This window comes from Rhinolophus hipposideros, assembly GCF_964194185.1.
Source record: "Rhinolophus hipposideros genome assembly, chromosome: 5".
Lineage (NCBI taxonomy): Eukaryota > Metazoa > Chordata > Mammalia > Chiroptera > Rhinolophidae > Rhinolophus > Rhinolophus hipposideros.
Genome location: NC_138051.1, coordinates 32,050,983 through 32,070,017, shown reverse-complemented (window position 1 = coordinate 32,070,017; position 19,035 = coordinate 32,050,983). Strand labels below are relative to the sequence as shown.

The following is a 19,035-nucleotide window of genomic DNA, read 5'->3' as shown; positions in this document are numbered from 1 at the left end:
TAAGCAATTTTAAGCACAGATCGAATTTGTTCCAGTCTCCTCATTTGGAAGGGCAAAAAAAAAAGGGGGGGAAATAAAGTCTTCCAAGGATAAGACTAAGTCCAGAGTTTGATTAATACTGTGTTTATCCTTCTGATCTTCCCCGTGGATTTAAACAGAACAGCACAACACCTGGCATTTGATAGTGAAAAGCGAGGGGTCACCAAAGGCCCCCATGGCTCCAGGCGGATTAGAGAACAAAGGCGGAACCCAAGCACCTCTGCAAATCAGCTTGTGCAGATTCAAGATTACAGAATGGCATTTCTGCTACGAAGTGGTGTGGCCTTGTTTACAACTAGAGCTGATTTGACAGCTGAGAATGGTCAAGGGCCAGGGTTGTATCACACAGAAACTCATTAAACACTAAAGCAACTGCCTCATGTTCCTTGAGCTTCTCAGTTAGCTTTCATCATAAGAACTCTGGAAGCTACATGGAAACTGCAGTTATGAAGAAACAAACATTTATTTCTTCGACATATTTTGGCCACGAGCACGTGATTTAGCTGGGTTAAATTGCTCCTCCTGCCACATACATTCACCAGATATCTCCATAGGAGTCATAAATCTCAACAGCCTCACTATACTTCCTAATATTGCCATACATATTTCATAACCTAGGTTCAAGATCGCCATCCCATTTCAGTGAGCATTTTGATGTTGTTGGATTGAAAAGATGCTATTACTAAGTGTTTAAAGACTGCAAGGAACATTTTTCTGAGCCTGAATGTGTTAGCCTCTTCTGTTCACTAATTACCTTTCAACGTAGATGTTCTTTCCCGTCCCAAGGGAGTAGAGGCTGAACAGTATGTGGTAGCATGACATCTGCACGTCACCCACTGAAAAGAATAAAAAGGAGCCGTCATTACCAGGTAGCCATCCCAACGCTCCACCTCCCTCACACAGAAAGGGTCCACCAACAGAAAAAAATATGTTGGCATCACCCAAGAACCAAAGATATTTCTCCCTTCCCTTCTCTTTTAAATGCATATAGCCCCTTTCCACCCACATGCTTGTTGCTGAACAGGGAGAGAAAACCCTGGCAGGAAAACATCCTCCACTGAGCCATCCCAGTTCCTCTGTGGGGCTTATGATGTAGATCACATTGCTTCTCAGGGAAAGGAATCATTGGACCAATGAGTCCTTCCATGTGGGATTCCCCCGCTCCTCCCACCACCATGACCAACAGAGGGAGACACTGTAGTCAAATTTTATCCAGAGCAATATTTTCTTCCTTTGAAAGGAAGAATGCAAGAAATCTCAAGTTTCTTTGTTCATTTCTTAGGAAGATATGTACAATGTCTCTACCTCTTCAGAGACAGAGCAAAATTCCTCATGTCCACCTGATCCAAGTACTCTGATGGATGTTTTCCCAAAGGCAGTTCAATCAGATCATGATTTTGCCATGATTCCTAAGGGAAAGGCATGCTCTGCTCAGGAACTCCCAAAGTTTAATCTGTAGTCCACATGCCCCTGTTAATGTCTGGAACTGATAACAATGCTGGCACTAATTTAACACAATGAGAGCTAATTTCATTTTTTATTTTTTAAGAAGCAGGTACATTGTTTCCATGACATGAAATAATAAGTTTGGATGTTCCCCCATTTCTCCCCCACTCCAGCCCCACGGAAATAACTGATTTTCAGTTGTTCAGGAATATGGGAGAGACAGCTTTAGCTATTGACAACTGATTAAATTACATTAAACCACGTGCCAACATTTAAAGTGTGCATCTGAAGCGCGGTGGCAGAATATTTGCACAAGGAGGCTGTACCATGTACTTAATGCAAATTAAAATAAAACCGACCCACTACGATCTGCGGAAGACTCAGATAAGGAAATGTTAGTAGCTTTCCCTTGCTCCTGGCATTGAATGAATAAGTTAGGGCTTCTTAACAGAAAAACTGGTGTCTGTAAAACCCTGGCAACAAACCTACATCTCCTGCTGGATTGATTACTCAAAAAACCTTTTCAAATTGAGGGTGGACGCCCTGACTGGGAGCTAAACTAGCGGGTGGACGATTCTGGTCATGAATAACAGTGGGAAGAGATGAAACATTAGACACTCAAATCTGGGGATTTCTCCCCCTCCAAGTCTACTACTTAATTTTTAAATCTAAGAAGAAAAAAGCGTGGAATAATTCTCTCTCTACTCTGCCCTCAAGGGCCACCTCCATGAATGAGCCACACACTTCCTGTCTGTGGTCACGTGCATATAAATTCATGCCACACAGCAGTCTGACTCACGGAGTAAATCCATCCCGAACTGATGCTGAGCAACGTGCTCAAAGATGGACGTCAGGATGGGGAGCAGCGCCACTGTGGTGTAGTTAATATTCTGAGAAACGCCTTTAATCTGTGTTCTGGAATGGGTAAACTTCCCGAGCTTCAGGTTTTCGGAAGTCTTCTCTAAGTCTTCCGCAGCATTTTCAAAGAAAGCTCGTAACCCAGCCTTCACCAGCTCTGAGCCTGACTTCATGACAGTCCTGTAAGCAATCAATGTTCAAAACCAGAAGCATATTCCGAACCTTTGGCCAACCAACCCCCTTCTTGAAACTGGTGACTTGCTCTGCAACCTGGGCAGACTTTTGACACTCCCGTCACCAGGTGATACTGTGTCAGGAGAGATGGAGGGAGCAGTGAGAGTCCAGGAAGAAACCTGGATCACACAGTCCCAAAGGGGGCTGGCAACTGGATGGTGTGCTCAGTTTGAGGGAATCTGTGCTCAAGCCTTCAGGAAACGTAGAGGACGGTTTAGAATAAAACTGATTTTGGTCACCTGCTATGTGTATCACGTTGTGGCTGGCTACATACTTCTGTAAATATCTCATTAAGAGGAGGGTGAGGGCAGTTTTTCTTGCAGCTCATCATAGGATAAGCAACTTTTATAAGGCCTAGGTAGAAATACTAGCTGTCCTTGATGCAGGACCTCTTAGAGAGAGAGATCAAAGAAATAAATCAACTGAAGCTTAGATTTCTGTCAGCTTGCAGGGATGTCTTAGCTTGGAGAAGGGTAAGGGAGAGGGTCAATGAACCCCTTTTAAAACAGACAACTTAGACCACTGAAAAAACCAAGTGGGCATGGAGATTAGCTATGGGTCTCAGGCTTTCCGTCAAAACTATTTTATAAAACTTAGAATTGGAACACAGCCTTCAAGTCATATTTTCCATATTTCTACATCTTATTCACAAGATTATAATAGGCTTTTTCCAAGGACAGTTGCTTTTTATCTAGCATTTTCATGACCATCATCCAACCAACCAGAACAATAAAAACAAGGAAATAAAGTCAGTGAGGTTTGCTTCTATCCTGTAAGTATTCCTGAGCTACCTACCATCTTTCTAACTTTCTAGTCACAGCTTTTTTCAGGAATGATGATCAAACACACCGACCTACATTTTTTAAAAAAGTGAACTCTCTGTCAAGGCACCCCACATGTTTCTGGGAGAAAAGATCCCTTGTCCTAATTGCAAGGGATTTCAACTGGGAGGCTTTGGTCTGATCCTGCAAACTTTGTGCTGTCCTAGTATCTCTACGTGATTGTTTCTCCCCTAAATCTGAATTTAATTACCCTTAACTTTTTTTTTTTTTTGGTAACTATTCTTTGTGGTGGATTTTCATCTTTTGGTCCCTCTTTTAGGTTGGGACCGATTTTCTACATTGGGTTTTAAGATGTGTGTCTTCCTTCCAACTTTTGCAAGGGTGCAACATAATGTGTAAAGAAAGCTCCCTGTCAGTCCTTTTCACTGCTCCTCTCTTTTATCTCATCAAATATGTTTATATTACCAGAATTACACACACACACACACACACACACGATTTCTGTTCCTGTTCAGCCATCTTGCCTACCAGACCGCCAAGGCCATGGGCTCAAACCGAACTTTGTCTCTGATTATTTGGTAATCACATCTCCCTGCTTTTTTTTCCTGGGCCATCTGACTTCAGAGTGCTATGGTCCCCTCTTCCAGGATGATGCTATGGCCTCGCCACCCGTCCCGCAGCTCTTCCTTTTTTTGTGGAGAATTAGGTACGAAGTGACACTTTGTCACAATATACATTTTGCCTTCAGAAAGACGAATTTCTCAGTAAAAGAAGACAAGAATTGATCAAATGCTCAGCTTTCAGAGTTCAGGATATGCCACGACGGTGGGTTCCATCATGTGAACTGGAAACCGAGAATGCTAACGCCAGAGTAAGATTCACCTTTTCCCTGTGTGCCCCCTCTCTCCAGCTCCTACAGAGCTGTGACACATCTTCTCTTCAGTACAATGATAAGTGAGAAGAGAGGGCTGGAGAGGGAATCTTGAGAAAGTACTGGGAAAAAATTGGGCAGGCTTACCTTGTGTCAAGCGTCTGAGCTAAGATGTGAAGACAGCTCACCATTGTAATAGAATCACTTCCTAGAATCAAAAATATCACCTGTGACTCCCCACACCATTCAGCCTGTCTTTCAAATGCAATCTTCTCAATATGCACAAACCACCCACCCAGAAAGTGCCAGGCCTATGTTCAGAGACAAGGCATTTATCTCTGGCCTCACGCATCTGCTTCATGATGGATGTTAGAGGCAGAGTTTAAAACATTCATTGGGGTGGAAAATCTGAGCTGTTAAAGGGATAGAGAGGTCATTTATCATACTTCAGACCAATTTTCTGTGGCGAATTTAGGTGACACCTACGTCCCAAGTCTCAGGTTGTCTTCAGGAGCCGCAGACAAGGGCAAAATGTGAGTTCAGGAGAATTACAGGGGGAAGTGCAGCCTTTAGTAAACCTCTTTTCACTCACCAAAGAGGGAGATTCTGTGTCGAACAAGAGCAGCAAGTTTGCAGAATAGGCTGAAGCAGAAAAGAACGTGAGTCCAAAAGGTACAGAGATTCAAAGACTAATTTGTTCCTCCCTCTGCCCCTGACCCCCATGCTGTAAAACAAAGAGCACAGTGTGGCGCTCTGGGAAGGTGCAGTGTTCCTTTTCAGGAATCCTCTGGACCACACTTGGAAAACATGTAGTTCCCACTGTCTCCTTGGGAGAATCATGAAAGGGACCTTGCAGGCAGCTCCAACCTTACAGAAAACAATCCTTCTGCAACGGTTACTGTATTTTGCAGTGTGCCAGTTGTTGCACACCATCTCTTGCTAGTACTCTATGTGCTGAAATGTTCATTTGTATGACATTCAGGAGTAAACGAGCATTCTGGAAGGAAGCATCATTTTTCCATTGTTGCAGTGAGATGCCAAACCGTTCTGTAGCTTTCACTAGGAGTGTGAGGTCTTAGTTGGGAGGTGGGCAGGAAGGTGGGACTGGAAGCAGGTTAATCGTTTAGGTATGGGCACTAACGTGTTGAGACAAACACCATGGTAAGAAATTGCTTTTCTCCGGGCTCGACCAGGATGCTGTCCTAGCCGTGTCCACAGAAGCGAGGAACGCCCATCTGCTTCGCTTTTGTGCTTTCTGACCCTACTCCATACTTCCCACCCATATTTTCTGCCATTGACTGTTTTCTTCTCCACAGCATCTAATAGAGGCCCTGTGCAGTTAGCAAAGAGCCCATAAATATTTCTGAACATGCTATTGATGGGCCCTAGGTTTTAGACCTAGGGGCTGAGAAGCTCAGTTATTTCTGGTGAAATGCTTCAAAGTGCAAACATGTTCTTTAGAAATACAAAATGACCTTTTCTAGCTAAAGCACATGGTTGAGAAGAAACATGAACTTTAGGGCTCCCCTTGCTATCACACATACTTTGTGAGGCACGCCAAGGCCAGGGCCTGAAATGTCCAGAGGTCCCTTTTTCTCCCGCATGGGGCCCCTGCTTTAAGTAGAAGCACCGTCCTTAGTCCAGAGTAGTGAGGGGCCAGGCTCTCCGGGCATCTCCCTCCCATCTCAGAATTTGAAGGTGATATATTAAAGGGATCCCGGGGGGAAGAGTCTGGGAAGCACTGGTGAATGGCATTCCATACAGAAGAGGTGGGGCAAGGGTGAGGGGTGCAAACAAGAGGGGTCTGGAAATGTGAGCACATTCAGTACAGACACGACTGCTTCTGTGGGAGGGCAGTGAGCGCACGGATGGATCTGAAAGCTGTTTGCAAGGCTGATCAGCTCCAGGTTCTATTCCAGCCCTTACAAATGGTGCCTGGCTGAACAAATGTTACATTTCCATGAATTCATAATAACGTAAAAAAAAAAAAAAAGATGAAGAAAACAGACACACCTGCCCTCTGTTGGATTATCTGAATATCTCACTTTGTTCCCCCATTCCCTAACATCTTACAGAACGCACACTGGTGCAACCTGAAAATATTTACGGACTCTGTGGTCAGTAACTGATTCTAAGTGTATCTCATCTTGCTAGCGTGGGTTTCTCCTCTCTGAATAACTGAGATTAAGTGATTACATTGCAGGGAAAATGGCACTTGATCTGGATAGAGAGAACGGGACTTTCCCTCTTGCCCTCACTTACTTCCTGGGTCACTTTAGGCACTGCAGTGAACCTGATCAAACCTCAGTTTCTTCATCTGCAAAATGGAGATCATAATATGCAGGCAGTTTTCTTAGAATTTAAAGCATTGTGATAATTCGCAATGATACACAAGCAGGCAACAACTTTTACCTACGAAAAATTGAGCTCACTGCTTAGCCATGTTGACTTTAATAGATATTAGATTTAATAGATATTTAATAGATTTAATAGATATTTAATAGATAGTCAATCCTAAGATTGAACATCCTCCCACAGACGGTGATATTTAATAGCTGGGCCCTTACTAAGTATAACGTACATTGTCCACCATCAGTGGATGCTAGGGAAAGAGTTGATAGTCTGCTTTCACAACAGTCCTCAGTTCTTTGCAATTTAGAAGTCTAACCCCTTCCTTGCCATTCATATATCATACATCAAAGAGAGAACCTGAGGCATGGAGGACTCCGTCTCTTCGTCTGATTGCACAGCGTGCCCTTTGTTCTGATCTCTGCTGAGGCACCCACAGGCTATGCCCAGTAGAATGAGAAAAGAGGCTGGTGCTTTTGATGAAAATTTTTTTCCTCTTAGGAATTCAAATTGCATTATGTCGCTCTAGATTTCAAATCTCAAATCATCCACACCAGAACTTGTAAAATCTGATTCTGTTTTAAAAAATTTTAATCTTAAAAAGCCTGATGAGAATGGGATCGAAAACAGTGTTACTCTGTTTCTTCTCAATGTTGTATGTTTGCTTTTCTCAAGCTTCCGAATTACCTTTGTCTTTTTTCTAAATTTCAGTGTAGGAGTTGACCTGAGTATATAAATTTCCCCCAGGCCCTACTGAAACCTTTAAATGGTGCACTTCTTTCGGTTGCCAAATTAATACACAGATAAGTATGAATAATATTACTTTCAAAACCAAGGCGATAATCAAAACCTCCGAGGTACCAATCACCAGGTTACAGTTCATTTCACCAAAAGACTCACCATTTAGTTCCTAGGAATCTGGGGTTTTACATAAATCACATCAGCACTATGACCTTCCCTTTCTTTTGTAGACTCACCTGGCCACCATTTCTTTCTCCTTATGGGAGGCATACCCGCTGCTGCTAAGGGGCTTCAGAGGGGATGACAGGAAGAAGAGGCGGTGATTGGTGAAGTACTGGTCAACCAGTGGGAGAAGAACCTGGAAAATCCACCAGAAATTAACTTCTAGGAAGCTAGCCAAAGCCCTTTGCTTGGTCCCTTTGAAAAAGTTCATTCTTCGTGAGCAAAAAGCCTCTGAATACTGGTCCTGGAATTTCCAAAAAACTCTACCCAGTGAATCTCAGTTTCCAACACATTCTCCTCTTCCATGCCTGAAACTGGAGGCCTTGGGGATATGTGAAAGGATAGGGCCACCAACTAAGGGCCCAAAGAAAAATGAGTAGGCCCGAGCCAGCACTTCCAGGGGAGTTCTATGGGACACCTGCCCTGAGATGTGGCTTCTTGGGCACAGCATCTAACAGGTCTGGCCTAGCACTACTAGCCTTGCACATTCTGTCTCTGCTTCTCAGAGGATGGTACCCCAATGCCTCACATGCAGTTAGTTCTCTGAGTAGGGTTGTATGGCAGACTGTTTACTGGCACTCAAATTCATTCTTTCCTTCTTTCTCTTCACAATAGAAATCCCCGTGCTTTAGCTGCTCACAAGAGCACCCAGCTAGAGAATGCATTACCCAGCCTCCTTTGCATCAGCTTGCCGTCCTCCTTCCTTCCCCCCTTGCCCACAGATATGGTGCAGGTAAGCCTGTCTGGACCACACTGACACAGACTCCACCTTAGGAGATGGTGGAACATCAGAGAAGAACCTGGGTCCCTGGGTGATGGTGTGGAGCAGAGCAGGCTGCCTGCCTCTTGGACCATCCACCTGTCTCCGGACTGTTTCACAGCAGAGAAATACATGTCTGTCTGACTGAAGCCATTACAATTTTGGATATCTTTGTTAGGCCAGCTTACCTTGTACCCAAAACTGTACAGATCCTAAGGAGAAAGTGATTTGGTTAAGTACAGAGAGTCACACTTACTTTGGCAAAGAATTTGATCTCCTGATCATGGGGAGATTTTTCAGTTTTCCCACTGCTGACAATGGCTTCTGCAAAGATACAAGCAACACAAAGTTGGCCGTAGTTAAAAAACCAACAAAAACCAAACAGTCATAGACAGAATTTTAGAAACAGAGCAGCTCTTCTAAGGGCCATGAAAAGGTCATTTGATTTTACAAAGTATCTTATATTTTACGAAATACTTCATAGCTATGCTGGTTAGTTATTTCTTGCGTCAATTCTCTAAACTGTTTCACTACCTTTTTTCTCTACTTTATTGATGAGAAAGGAGCTTAGGCGAGGTTAAGTCATATGCCCATGGTCACAAAGCAAAACAAAGGGAAAATTAAAATAGGATGAGTTATATGAAAAATGACAAATGGTTCAATCAAACCCAATAGGGAAACTAAGGATGAAACTGATTTTTTGTGTGGGGAGGGGGAAATCTCAGCCACTGTTTCCTCCCCAGAACTATATGTCTAAATGAATCATGACCAGATACAGAATGAAAGCATCATTCCTTGATAACAAAATATCAAATTCTTTGATATTATGAGAAGCATACATGTTTGTGATATTTCACAATGATACTTACCCAAATGGGCAATAAACTCTTGAGCAGAATCAACATATTTCAGGATCTTCTTCAAAAATTTATAGGCAAACCTCTTTTCCATGGAGGAGGCATCCAGTTCCATATCCTTCATACCTCTAGGTTGGAAACCGGTAAACCCCAGGAAGTAACAGAGATAACTACATGACTTTGGTGCACCAGAAATCCTACCTGTGTCGACTTAATTTTCCAAATGTTAATGGTTATTCTGTCTCAGTGACCTGACTCATCATTTGACTGATTTCCTCTTGTACTTGAAACCTGCTTCTGTGAGCGTGGTATACTTGTACTATAATAATCCCTGAAAAGATTTTTCAAAAAGATCTTTATCATTCACTGAACAAATATTAAGCTGGGGAGAAATCAGAGAAGCAAGCAAGAATCCCTGCCCTCATGGAACTTACATGCTAGCTATAAACAACACAAACAATATATAAAACAAAACAGAAATTACATGGGATGCTGGAAGTTAAGTTTTTGAAGAAAAGAAAAATTGAAGCAGGATGAAGGGGCCCAGAAGTGCCTCTGAAGTGGGGGAGAGAAGACTGTAATGTTAAATAATCAGTGTTGTTCTCATTGGGTGGAGGACATCGGAATAAAGGCTTGAGGGAGGTGAGGAGGTAAGCCACATGGACATCTGGGGAAAGAGCCTTCTGGATATAGGGAGTGGAGGTGTAATGGTCCTGAGGTGGGAACATGCATGCCGAATTGAAGGAATATGCCCGAGGCCAGTGTGGATGGCATGGAAGTGAGGAGGCAGTCGAGGGTGGGATGGGGGTGGGGTAGGGGTGGGATGGGGCGGGCAGTGGAGTAAATCGTTAGGGCCCTGTATGCCATCCTTCGAATTTTGCTTTTGCTCTGAGATGGGAAGCTATTGAAAGTTTTGAATAAAGGAATGACATGATATGATGTACACTGCGGCGGAATTATTCTAGTTGCTAGGATAGAAAGTTGGCTGTGGGGATAAGGGTTGCGACCGGGTACCTCAGTAGGAGGGTCTTTCAGCAATGAGGGTGACAGTACCAAGCAGGTGAGAAGTGGTCAGATTCTGAGTAGCTTCAGGGGAGAATCTCCCCAGTGGAGTTGCGTCTTCATTAAGAAATCATCAAGATTTCCTAAAGGATTGGATGCCAGTTGGGAGGAACAGAGGAGTCAAGGTTTTGGGCTTGAGCACTGGGAAGAAAGAGCTGTCACTGAATGATGGGGAATCTGAGGATGGAGTAGGTCTATAGCGTGGGTAGCAGGAAACTAGGAGATATCCTTGGTGACAGGGTCCCTGTCCTCCTCGGCACACCCAGTGCCCCCACAGGCTCTGGCACATGGTAAATGACCACTATGTTGGCTAAATTCAACTCTTTTTCTCCTTTTCCCCTCCTATTTCCTTGATTTTCTTTTTCGTTACAGTAAAGAAGAACCTTTCATTTCTGTGAGTAAGTTGTTGATCAGCAAATCACAGTATGCCTTGGTCTTGGTGTTAAGAACAAGATTAAAATGACGATGGGAGCCTTTCTCAGGTTCCCTGGAGGCTACCTCCTGCTGCCTGACCTTTGCTGCGCGACAAAATGACAAATATGTTTTGTTATCTTTTCATGTGAGGTACAACAGAAATATTTGCATAGATTTTTATTAGGGATCGTGCCATTCAATGGCAAAAATGCTATAGGAAACTAAAAGAAGAAAACAGCACCTGGCTCAGCAAACATTGGTTTTAGGAGGAATGGCTCCATCAGAAGAGGGACACTGCTAGCCTGTTTCTCATTCTACAAGGGACACACACAACAAGCGGGATCCTATGTAGCACAGCCCACCACCAGCATTTGACCGGTGAGAAAATTGGTTCTACTTTAAGATGTAAGTAGCCAAGGACATTCTCCTCGAAGACATTCCCCTACATAATCCTGACAAACCTAAGTGTGAGATGAAACATCGTTGGGGATCATGACTCATTCAGTCTCTCCAGTGGAATTGTGTCTTCATAAGAATCATTTAGTTCCCTTCGTTCAGAGAGACTGTTTCTGTCAGTTATGCTTACTATATTGTTATTATGCAATTTAATTACACACCATATAAAACAACAAAAAAAAAGTGCAAAGGGAACTGCTGATTCTATGAGAACTAAGGTGCGTATTTTGCAAAGACTTCCAATCGCAAATTTCCAAACCCATTGTTTTTGGAGTAGGTATGGGTGACAAAACTGGAAAAAGATAGGGGAAGGAAAAAAAAGTCATTGAGAAGAATACTCAATTAAGGCATTTACATTGTCTTGTATGTGCCTTAATTCTCACTAGTCTTTAAGAAAGCCCAAATTCCAAAGCTTTGGGGATGCAATATGGATGTGGTTTATAATTCCAATTGACAGGACAACATATGAAGAAAAGGTGTTGGCCTACAGCACAAGATTTGTGAGTGAATGCATGTTTTTGTTTTAAGTTAAAATTAGATGTTTTAGGTCTGTGTGTATAATTTGTCACGACTCAGTGCTGTAACTGATTTTGAAAAATTGCTACTGACCAGTCCTGTTTATGTCAGAAAAGAGGGCTTCATCCTCCAAAGTAAACATTTTCTTATTTCAAAAGGCCCAACCGCTGTCCTTACTCCGATCTGCCGTGTAGGCAGGTGAGCAACTACCTGGAGAGGGGAGACCACACCCGCAAGCCCAGCTTTGCTCCCGCTAACGTCACCTGGAAGATGACTTACCTAGAAACCACAATGCCGTTCACCTGGAGGAATTTAAACAGGTCTTGTGCCTTCTCTCGGTCCCTAAACTTTTCCTTGGCAGTCAAGGTGTCATATGGTACCAAAAGAGGGTGACTGCCACCACCTGGGGTCAGTAAAGCAAGAGATGACAAAATATTTGGCTCTTCCTTTGCATTTCTGGGGAAACACACCTGCCCCCCAGCTCACCTGGGAAGATGCTGTGAACCAGGCTTACCTTTGCTCTCTAGCTCCAGCTTCTTCTTCTTGGCCCAGATATTGTGATAGTTCTCAGCTACCACCTCCACCATTCCCTGTGTCCCAACGAGGAGGCAATAGTCAGAGAGGAAGCAAGAAAAACGGGTTCAGATCTGCCAGGCTATTTCAGGCAACCTTGGGAACAGAGGACCCCCAAATGCTAACAGCACGTTGCTGAGGGTCTCTCATCATTAATTAGGCTGGGCTTATGCACCTCATTAGTTTTGTATCTTCCCATATGCACAGAAAACAATTTTGAATTCTGTCCTTCCCTTGTAACTTATTATCCTGGCAGTTTGATGCACTTATGAGAAACACACATTTCCATTTGAAAGTGCAATCTGGTGGCACTTCATTTGTCATAGGAGCTCAGTATTTTACTCCTAACCTGAGATTAGGGAACTGGAAGTGGGGGTGAAGAAAAAGTCTAGAATCCCTGAAAGCCTTTAGCGTAGCAAATGAAAAATAATCACATCTTGGGGAAAACTACTGCAAACAAAATTTCTCAGATAGAATTTATCTTTCTAAGGCTCATAAAACTGACCTGGAATGAAGGGTGTACTTTGGAAAGAAACGCTAAGGTCCAAAGGGTTGGTCAGATGGACTCTCCAAGGAGTAACAGCGCATGGCTGGGGCCTGTCCAGGCCACCAGTGTGTGCAAGAGGAAGGAATGGGAGGTAGTAGGGCTCTTAATTGCATCCTCTTGGCGGTACGTCCCCAAATCCTGCAACGACTGCTTGTCTGCACCATTATGGAGAACTTGAGTGAATCCCAACCAGTTATACAAGTGTCCTTATCATTGGGGGGACCTACTGGGACCAGGAAAACACCCCAACCCGGGGGTTTGTCACAGATTTTCTCCTGTTATTAGTGCTGTTTTGGGTTTTGCTATAGCAATTTGTTCTTATGATGTCCCTGCTAGAAGTACAAAGCCTCACGTTCTTAGAGGATTGGTTAATTCTGCTGAGACTTTCCCTGTCAGCTCTGTGCAGTATGCCCCTCTTTAGTTCGATATTTTAGTGGTGATATGTTCTTGGCATTCTTTTCTTATTTTCTCTCTCTCTCTCTCTCTCTCTCTCTCTCTCTCTCTCTCTCTCTCTCTCTCTCTCTCTGTCTCTTTTTCTCTCTCTGTTTTTCTTTTTTTTCTTTTTTTAAGAAAACTCTTTGGAGGGTAACATAACCTACACGTGAGGGGTTTTAGAAAGCCAGGTACACTGTTCTGAAAGTATCAACACTGACCTGGAGCTCCCTGGAGAGCACCACATTGGAGAGGTCCAGGGGTGCTGGGCTGTAGCTGTTGCCCTAGGAAAGCAAAGGCAGAATCACTGGGGTTGCCATTATTTTTCTCCTTCTTACCAGTATCCTGACATCAGCTGCCAAAGATGGATACTGAAAGAACCCCAGGGCTCATCACCTCTTAAACCCCAGGGAGAGCTTTCCCAGATTCTCCATGGCTTCTACTGGCCCAGTGTCGGCCTTCGTCATACCTGGCTGGCCTGGGACATGCTTCGAAGCTTCTCGTTTTCCCGCTGTTGAACTAGGGCTTCTCCCTCTTTGGTCCTCTCCACAGTCCAGCCCATAGCTAACATGGTTTTCAGAGACTCCCTGGCTGGCCAGCGATAAATTTCCTTCTCCTAGAAGGAAATTTGAGCAGAAGAGGTTTGCAGAGCTTGCCCCGACACCCTGCCAGGCCTGTCTCTCTATGGAAGCTGGAACTCACAGTGGATGGGGTGCTACCTGCCTTCAGCTTCCTCTCACAAGGTCAGAAGACCCTCTGCAGTGCCCTAGCTGAAACACGTAATTAGTTTTTCTGATGTTTTTAAACACAGGGCCCCACAGTCTCCTGCCTCCAGAGGGAACGTACCAGACATTATCCAGTTTGTGGGTAAAGAGGAGCAAGAACAGAGTGACTCCTTTTGTTCCAGAAGCCGTTTAAGAGAGGATTTGCCAAAACATGTCTGCACGAAGCTCTCCCCTGAGCTTGGGAAATAGAATTCCTTAGACTTAGAATTCTCTGTACAGCTATGAACAATTTGATAGATGGTCAATATGCACACAAAGAGACACATGCCATCCTTTACTTGTGACACTAGGCCTAAAGCTTACAAAGAACTCATTGATCGCAAGATAGGAATTCAGAGTTGAGTTGAAGTAAATTTCTTAATTAAACAAAACCCAGGAGACCTATCCATAGTTCCTTGGGGATGCTCTTTTCTGCTCCCTTTATCTTCCATGACTGGAAATCATTTCTTTCTGAGTTTTCTCCAGCAATTCTCCTCTCCCCTCCTCAACACTCTAAAAAAAGCCCTTCCTAGTTCAGTTGCAAGTGAACTGCAAATGCATTTTGGCCCAGCCTTTTAAGTGCTGATTCGTGCTTCTTTCTCCAAAGGCAAGGCAACCAGCTCGGCCACTCAGGGTTACCAAGGCCTGTTCCTTACCTTCTCTGTTAACGTCTTGAAAGGTCTAATCAATGGATGTGTCTTCACATTTTCATCCAGGGAAATTCCATATTTCCATCCATTCTGACTCTGTAGAAATGTTCTCAGTTCAAATATCCTCAGCACCCAAAGAGTCCTGCTACTGACCCACATCTCTGCTGCTATTTTCACTGAACGAATGGAATAATGGAATGTGACAGAGCTTGGAAATGCACCCCCCTCCACCCCAAAAAAAGTCTAATTAATCCTTTAAGGCCATCAGGCTCTCTGCCCCATGAATTTTGAACTCTGCTCCTTTGTTTCTTCTTGTTTTAATTGCTGTCCCCTCCACTTACTTGCTTGTGTGTCAGGCTCACTACAGAAAGCAGGATGTTTCAAAAGACACGAGAACAATGCTTCTCAGATCAGTATGTCCCATTCACAGGCAGGGACAGAAGTCAAGGCTAAAGGCAACTGAGGATAGGACCCCCCGCCAACTGCATGGAGGGGGCTGATTTGGTTTGTACCCCTCGCCTGCCAACCCCACAGTGACACTGGAGCAATGCATGTTTCCTCAAGTCACAGAAGTTGAAGAATTTCAAAAGCCATTCAGCAAACATTGTCTGAATGCCTACTACAGTAGGTACCAGACTCTGTCCCAGGCATTGTGGATACAGAGGTAAGTAAGACTCCCTGACTTCTGTAAGGTCACAGCTCAAAGGCACCTGGCTGCTCTTTCTCAATCTCTGCCTCTGCCCATTTGTTAATGTGTATTTTTCTCAAGTTTCTGTCCCTTCTCACGGGGAACTTTCTCCCTGGGTGACCTAATCTAGGCCCATGGTCCATAAGAGGACTAATCTCAAATCAGTATTTACAGCCCAGATCTCTCTCCTAATTTCCAAACTTACTGAAGCTCTGCTTGGAGGTTTCTACAGGTACCTCTCAACATGTCTGACCCAGAACCTGCACTTTCCTTTTCTAAACGGCCCTTACTCTTGGGTCCCCTCTATCTCAGTGAATGGCACCAGCTTCTATTCACTTTCTGAGTCAGAAATGTGGGAATCTTCCTTGACAATCCCTTCTCCTCTACACCTTCTCAGCTGCGGCCAACCTCCCACACCTATTCATTTGTCTGCCTTTCCCCAGCTGCCCTGCTCCTCGGGTCCCCATCAGCTGTCACCTGGATTACTGCAACAGTTTCCTACATGGTCTCTTTGCCACCAGTCTTGCCCTCTTTCTCTGACTCCATTTTGTACACCATTGCCAGATGATATTTATAAAATCACCCCAGTCAGGGCACTCTATTGCTTTAAAATTTTCTGACTCCCAGCTGCCATCATGGTAAAACGCAAACTCCACAGCGAAAATCTTATTGACCTCTCTACACTTATCTCTCCTTTGCTTCCCTGCCCTACTCCATGGTCCTGCCATGGTGAACTCTGGCTCCCTAAAGTCCCCAAATGGTCTCCTGCTTCTGTGGATCTGCACCTGCGGCTCCCATGGCGTGCAATGCACTCATTTCTCTGCGCCCGAACAATGACCCATCCTTTATCGCATACGGTAGATGTCGCCACCTCGAGGAAGCGTGCTTGGACCCGCAGTGCTGGATCAAACATGCCTCCTATGTGCTCTAAGCCTGCACTCAAGCTCATTGCAGCAATGAATACCTTGTACCACCATGGCTAGTTTATTTTGTTTCTCCCACGAGACTGTAAGGCTCTTGAAGACAAGGAAAATACTCTTCTTGTTAGATAATCAACGCCCACTTGGCAATGGTGAGTAAACATATTTCCTTGAAAACATGAAACTTACAGTTTAGTGGAAGAGAGAGATTAATCAAATACTACAGCAATGAATGTATAGCTGATAACTGTTACAAATGTATAAGTATTATAAATAGAACTATGTAATATTGCTATAAAAATACTAGGACAGAAAAGAGGGAGGTGCTAAGAGATCCTATATCTGAGAAATCTGGGAAGGAGCCATCCTGGGAATACACACTTGGACGGATATTTGAAGGCTGACTTGGGGAATGCTGTGTGTACATGTGTGAGTGCACATGGGCACCTGGCTCAGACAGATGGTTTCAGGCACATGTAGTGTGTGCATATATGTGCATGTGTGTGTGGGGGGGCAGGTAATAGGAGGGGATGTGGCTGGAGGGCAGAGGGGGAAGGGAGAGATAAAGCCAGAGATGGCAGCAGAGGCCAGACTCGGCAGTGCCTATCAGTCCATGCTAAGGATTTTGATCTTCACATTAAAAATACTTAGAAGCTCTTAAGGGATTTGAACAAGGAGAAGGGGCTATATGGGAGAACAGTGGTAGGATATGACCAAATCTGCATCCTGAAACGATCACTTGCCTTCAGCATGAAGACGGGCGAAAACACACGTGGGCAGACTAGTTAGGAGGTCCGGGCAAAAGATGACTGTAGCCTGAACTAAAGCCAGGTATAGGGATAAAGAGAACTATCCACATCCAAGAGAGACTAAGGAGGTAAAATCCCCATGGCTTAGTGATGAACTGGACATTGCTATGAAGTGATGGGGGTGTCACTTCTCCCTATTTCACAGGCTGGCCAAATGGCATATGTAAAGCGTGGTGAGAAAATACAGATGCTTTTGTGCAAGGGTCAGCAAACTGCAGCTCTTGGGCCCAATCCAGCCGACCATCTGCTTTATAACTACAGTTTTACTGGAACACAGGCAAGCTCTATCCTTTCTGCACTGTGTGTGGCTGCTTTTGTGCTACAAGGGCAGAGAGGAGGAGTTGCAACGGAGGCTGCTTGGCCCACAAAGCTTCAAATGCCTACTATCTGGCCCTTTACAGAAAAGTTTTGTCAACCCTTGCTCTCGAATTGTGAGGTATTAGCTCATTCCACAGTTACAATGATTGCCGTGATCCTCAGCCCCCAATAGGGACCACAGAAAAATAAGAGCTGAGCCCAGACCGATACAGAGGCTGAGCCAGGGTACAAGGTGTCCCCTCTCCAGGGCGCACTGCTTAGAGGTGATTTCTGTGGCCTTGCCGTGGATGTGGTCCACCGTTCCATGGTGTAAGCCGCAGCTGAGCAATGGCTCCAGTCCTTAAATAGCTGCCCACAGGAATCCTGGATGTCTTTGGCACATTCCTCCCACTCTGCCTGCCAGCATTAAAGGGCTGACAGAGCAATTAAACTTATTAAGCAGGCTGACCTCATGTGGTGAGGAATTTTAAACACCAGATGGACGGGCTTAGTATTAATAAGGGAGTGTCTAGGACGTCTACTGCTGCCTGTCATAGGAAGACGTATGTCCTCCCTCCCTAGAATAAAGTCCAACTTCCTGGCAAAATGCAAAAGTTAATGCTTTCAATTTCATTTTCCCTTTCAAAAAAATCAAAGTATTAATAAAAGCCTCCTCCTGCACTGCATTCAGCGTTTATGTCAAACACACGCAAGCACATGCTTGGGAGCAAACTTCAGCAAATGCAATATTGAGAAAGAAGTTAACACTTCTATAATCGATCATTTTCTTGAGAAATACAAAAAGCAGCACCACCAGCTGCTGCCGCCTATATCTCTGACCTCCACCAACCCTGGGAAATTGCTGCTCAGAAATAATGAATGCTCTCGGCATGGCCAGTCTGTCACTTAGGAATCAGGCAGATTTCCAGGATTGGACCCTTTAATGTTCTGGGGCTGTTTTTTCCCCCTGACAATTGTCAGTTGGATGCTGATCCCTACCTTGTCACAGGCCCATTTATCATGTGAATGCTCAGCATACTTGGTGACGATGTATTCCAATTTTTCAGGCAAGGAGAAACTGAAATGAGGAAGAAAAAAACAAATGACAACCCACCCAAACACTTCAGCCAGATGTGCTGAAAAGACGGCCAGAACCAACAACAATCAACTGTTTCAGAAGTTGGATTTGATCAACCAGCTAACCCAAAGCTGAAGCTGGCTCCAGACACAGTGAGCTTCCTGGGATAAAGGTGTGGCCCATCCAGCTGGGTCAGAGACACACCCATGTCTAATCAGGGGGTGTCTCTGCAGGAAGCTCTGTTGCACAGATAGCCTCCTTCGAGCTGCTCTGGGTTCTTGTGACTCCTGAGGAACCACTTTGGCTCCTGGGCCAGACCTGTTCAGGTTATGCAGTGAGAATACCTTCATCCAAAGACACTGGCCTGTCATCTCATAGCTCCAATTTGAGAATGGCAGGAATGGGTAGCTAGAGGATTAAATGTTACAAAATAGTGATTGTCTATCTTTTTGGGTCAGTGATTCCTATTTAAACACTAGAATTTTGGAAGTATAGTAGGCACCTGTGGTTTCTGTTAGCCCAGCAGCTTTTGCCCCTTCTGCTGGTCAGAGTGCCTCCCTTTCTGTAGGGATGGAGTCCCAGAAAGCAGTTTCCAGGTTCTCGACCTCACGTGAAAAGGTGCTGGCTCGGGTAGATGGCCATCAGCTGTGATCAAATGGCCATCAGCTGT

General features: G+C 44.4%; 1 protein-coding gene across 1 annotated transcript in view; it reads right to left on the bottom strand.

Moving 5' to 3' along the window:
* LOC308497862 (ryanodine receptor 3) overlaps window positions 1-19,035 on the bottom strand; it is a gene marked incomplete at its 3' end in the record, with an annotated part of 275,261 nt that overhangs the window by 16,345 nt on the left and 239,881 nt on the right. Inside the window, exons 51-63 of the mRNA XM_081048956.1 lie at window positions 18,287-18,365; window positions 14,580-14,669; window positions 13,629-13,775; window positions 13,381-13,443; window positions 12,122-12,197; window positions 11,887-12,010; window positions 9,172-9,287; window positions 8,559-8,626; window positions 7,557-7,678; window positions 4,823-4,872; window positions 4,378-4,438; window positions 2,285-2,523; window positions 794-875 (exon numbers count right to left, since the gene is read on the bottom strand). Of these exons, the coding sequence (XP_080905082.1) occupies window positions 794-875; window positions 2,285-2,523; window positions 4,378-4,438; window positions 4,823-4,872; window positions 7,557-7,678; window positions 8,559-8,626; window positions 9,172-9,287; window positions 11,887-12,010; window positions 12,122-12,197; window positions 13,381-13,443; window positions 13,629-13,775; window positions 14,580-14,669; window positions 18,287-18,365 (1,317 nt within the window). The remainder of the gene's footprint in view (window positions 1-793; window positions 876-2,284; window positions 2,524-4,377; window positions 4,439-4,822; window positions 4,873-7,556; window positions 7,679-8,558; window positions 8,627-9,171; window positions 9,288-11,886; window positions 12,011-12,121; window positions 12,198-13,380; window positions 13,444-13,628; window positions 13,776-14,579; window positions 14,670-18,286; window positions 18,366-19,035) is intronic.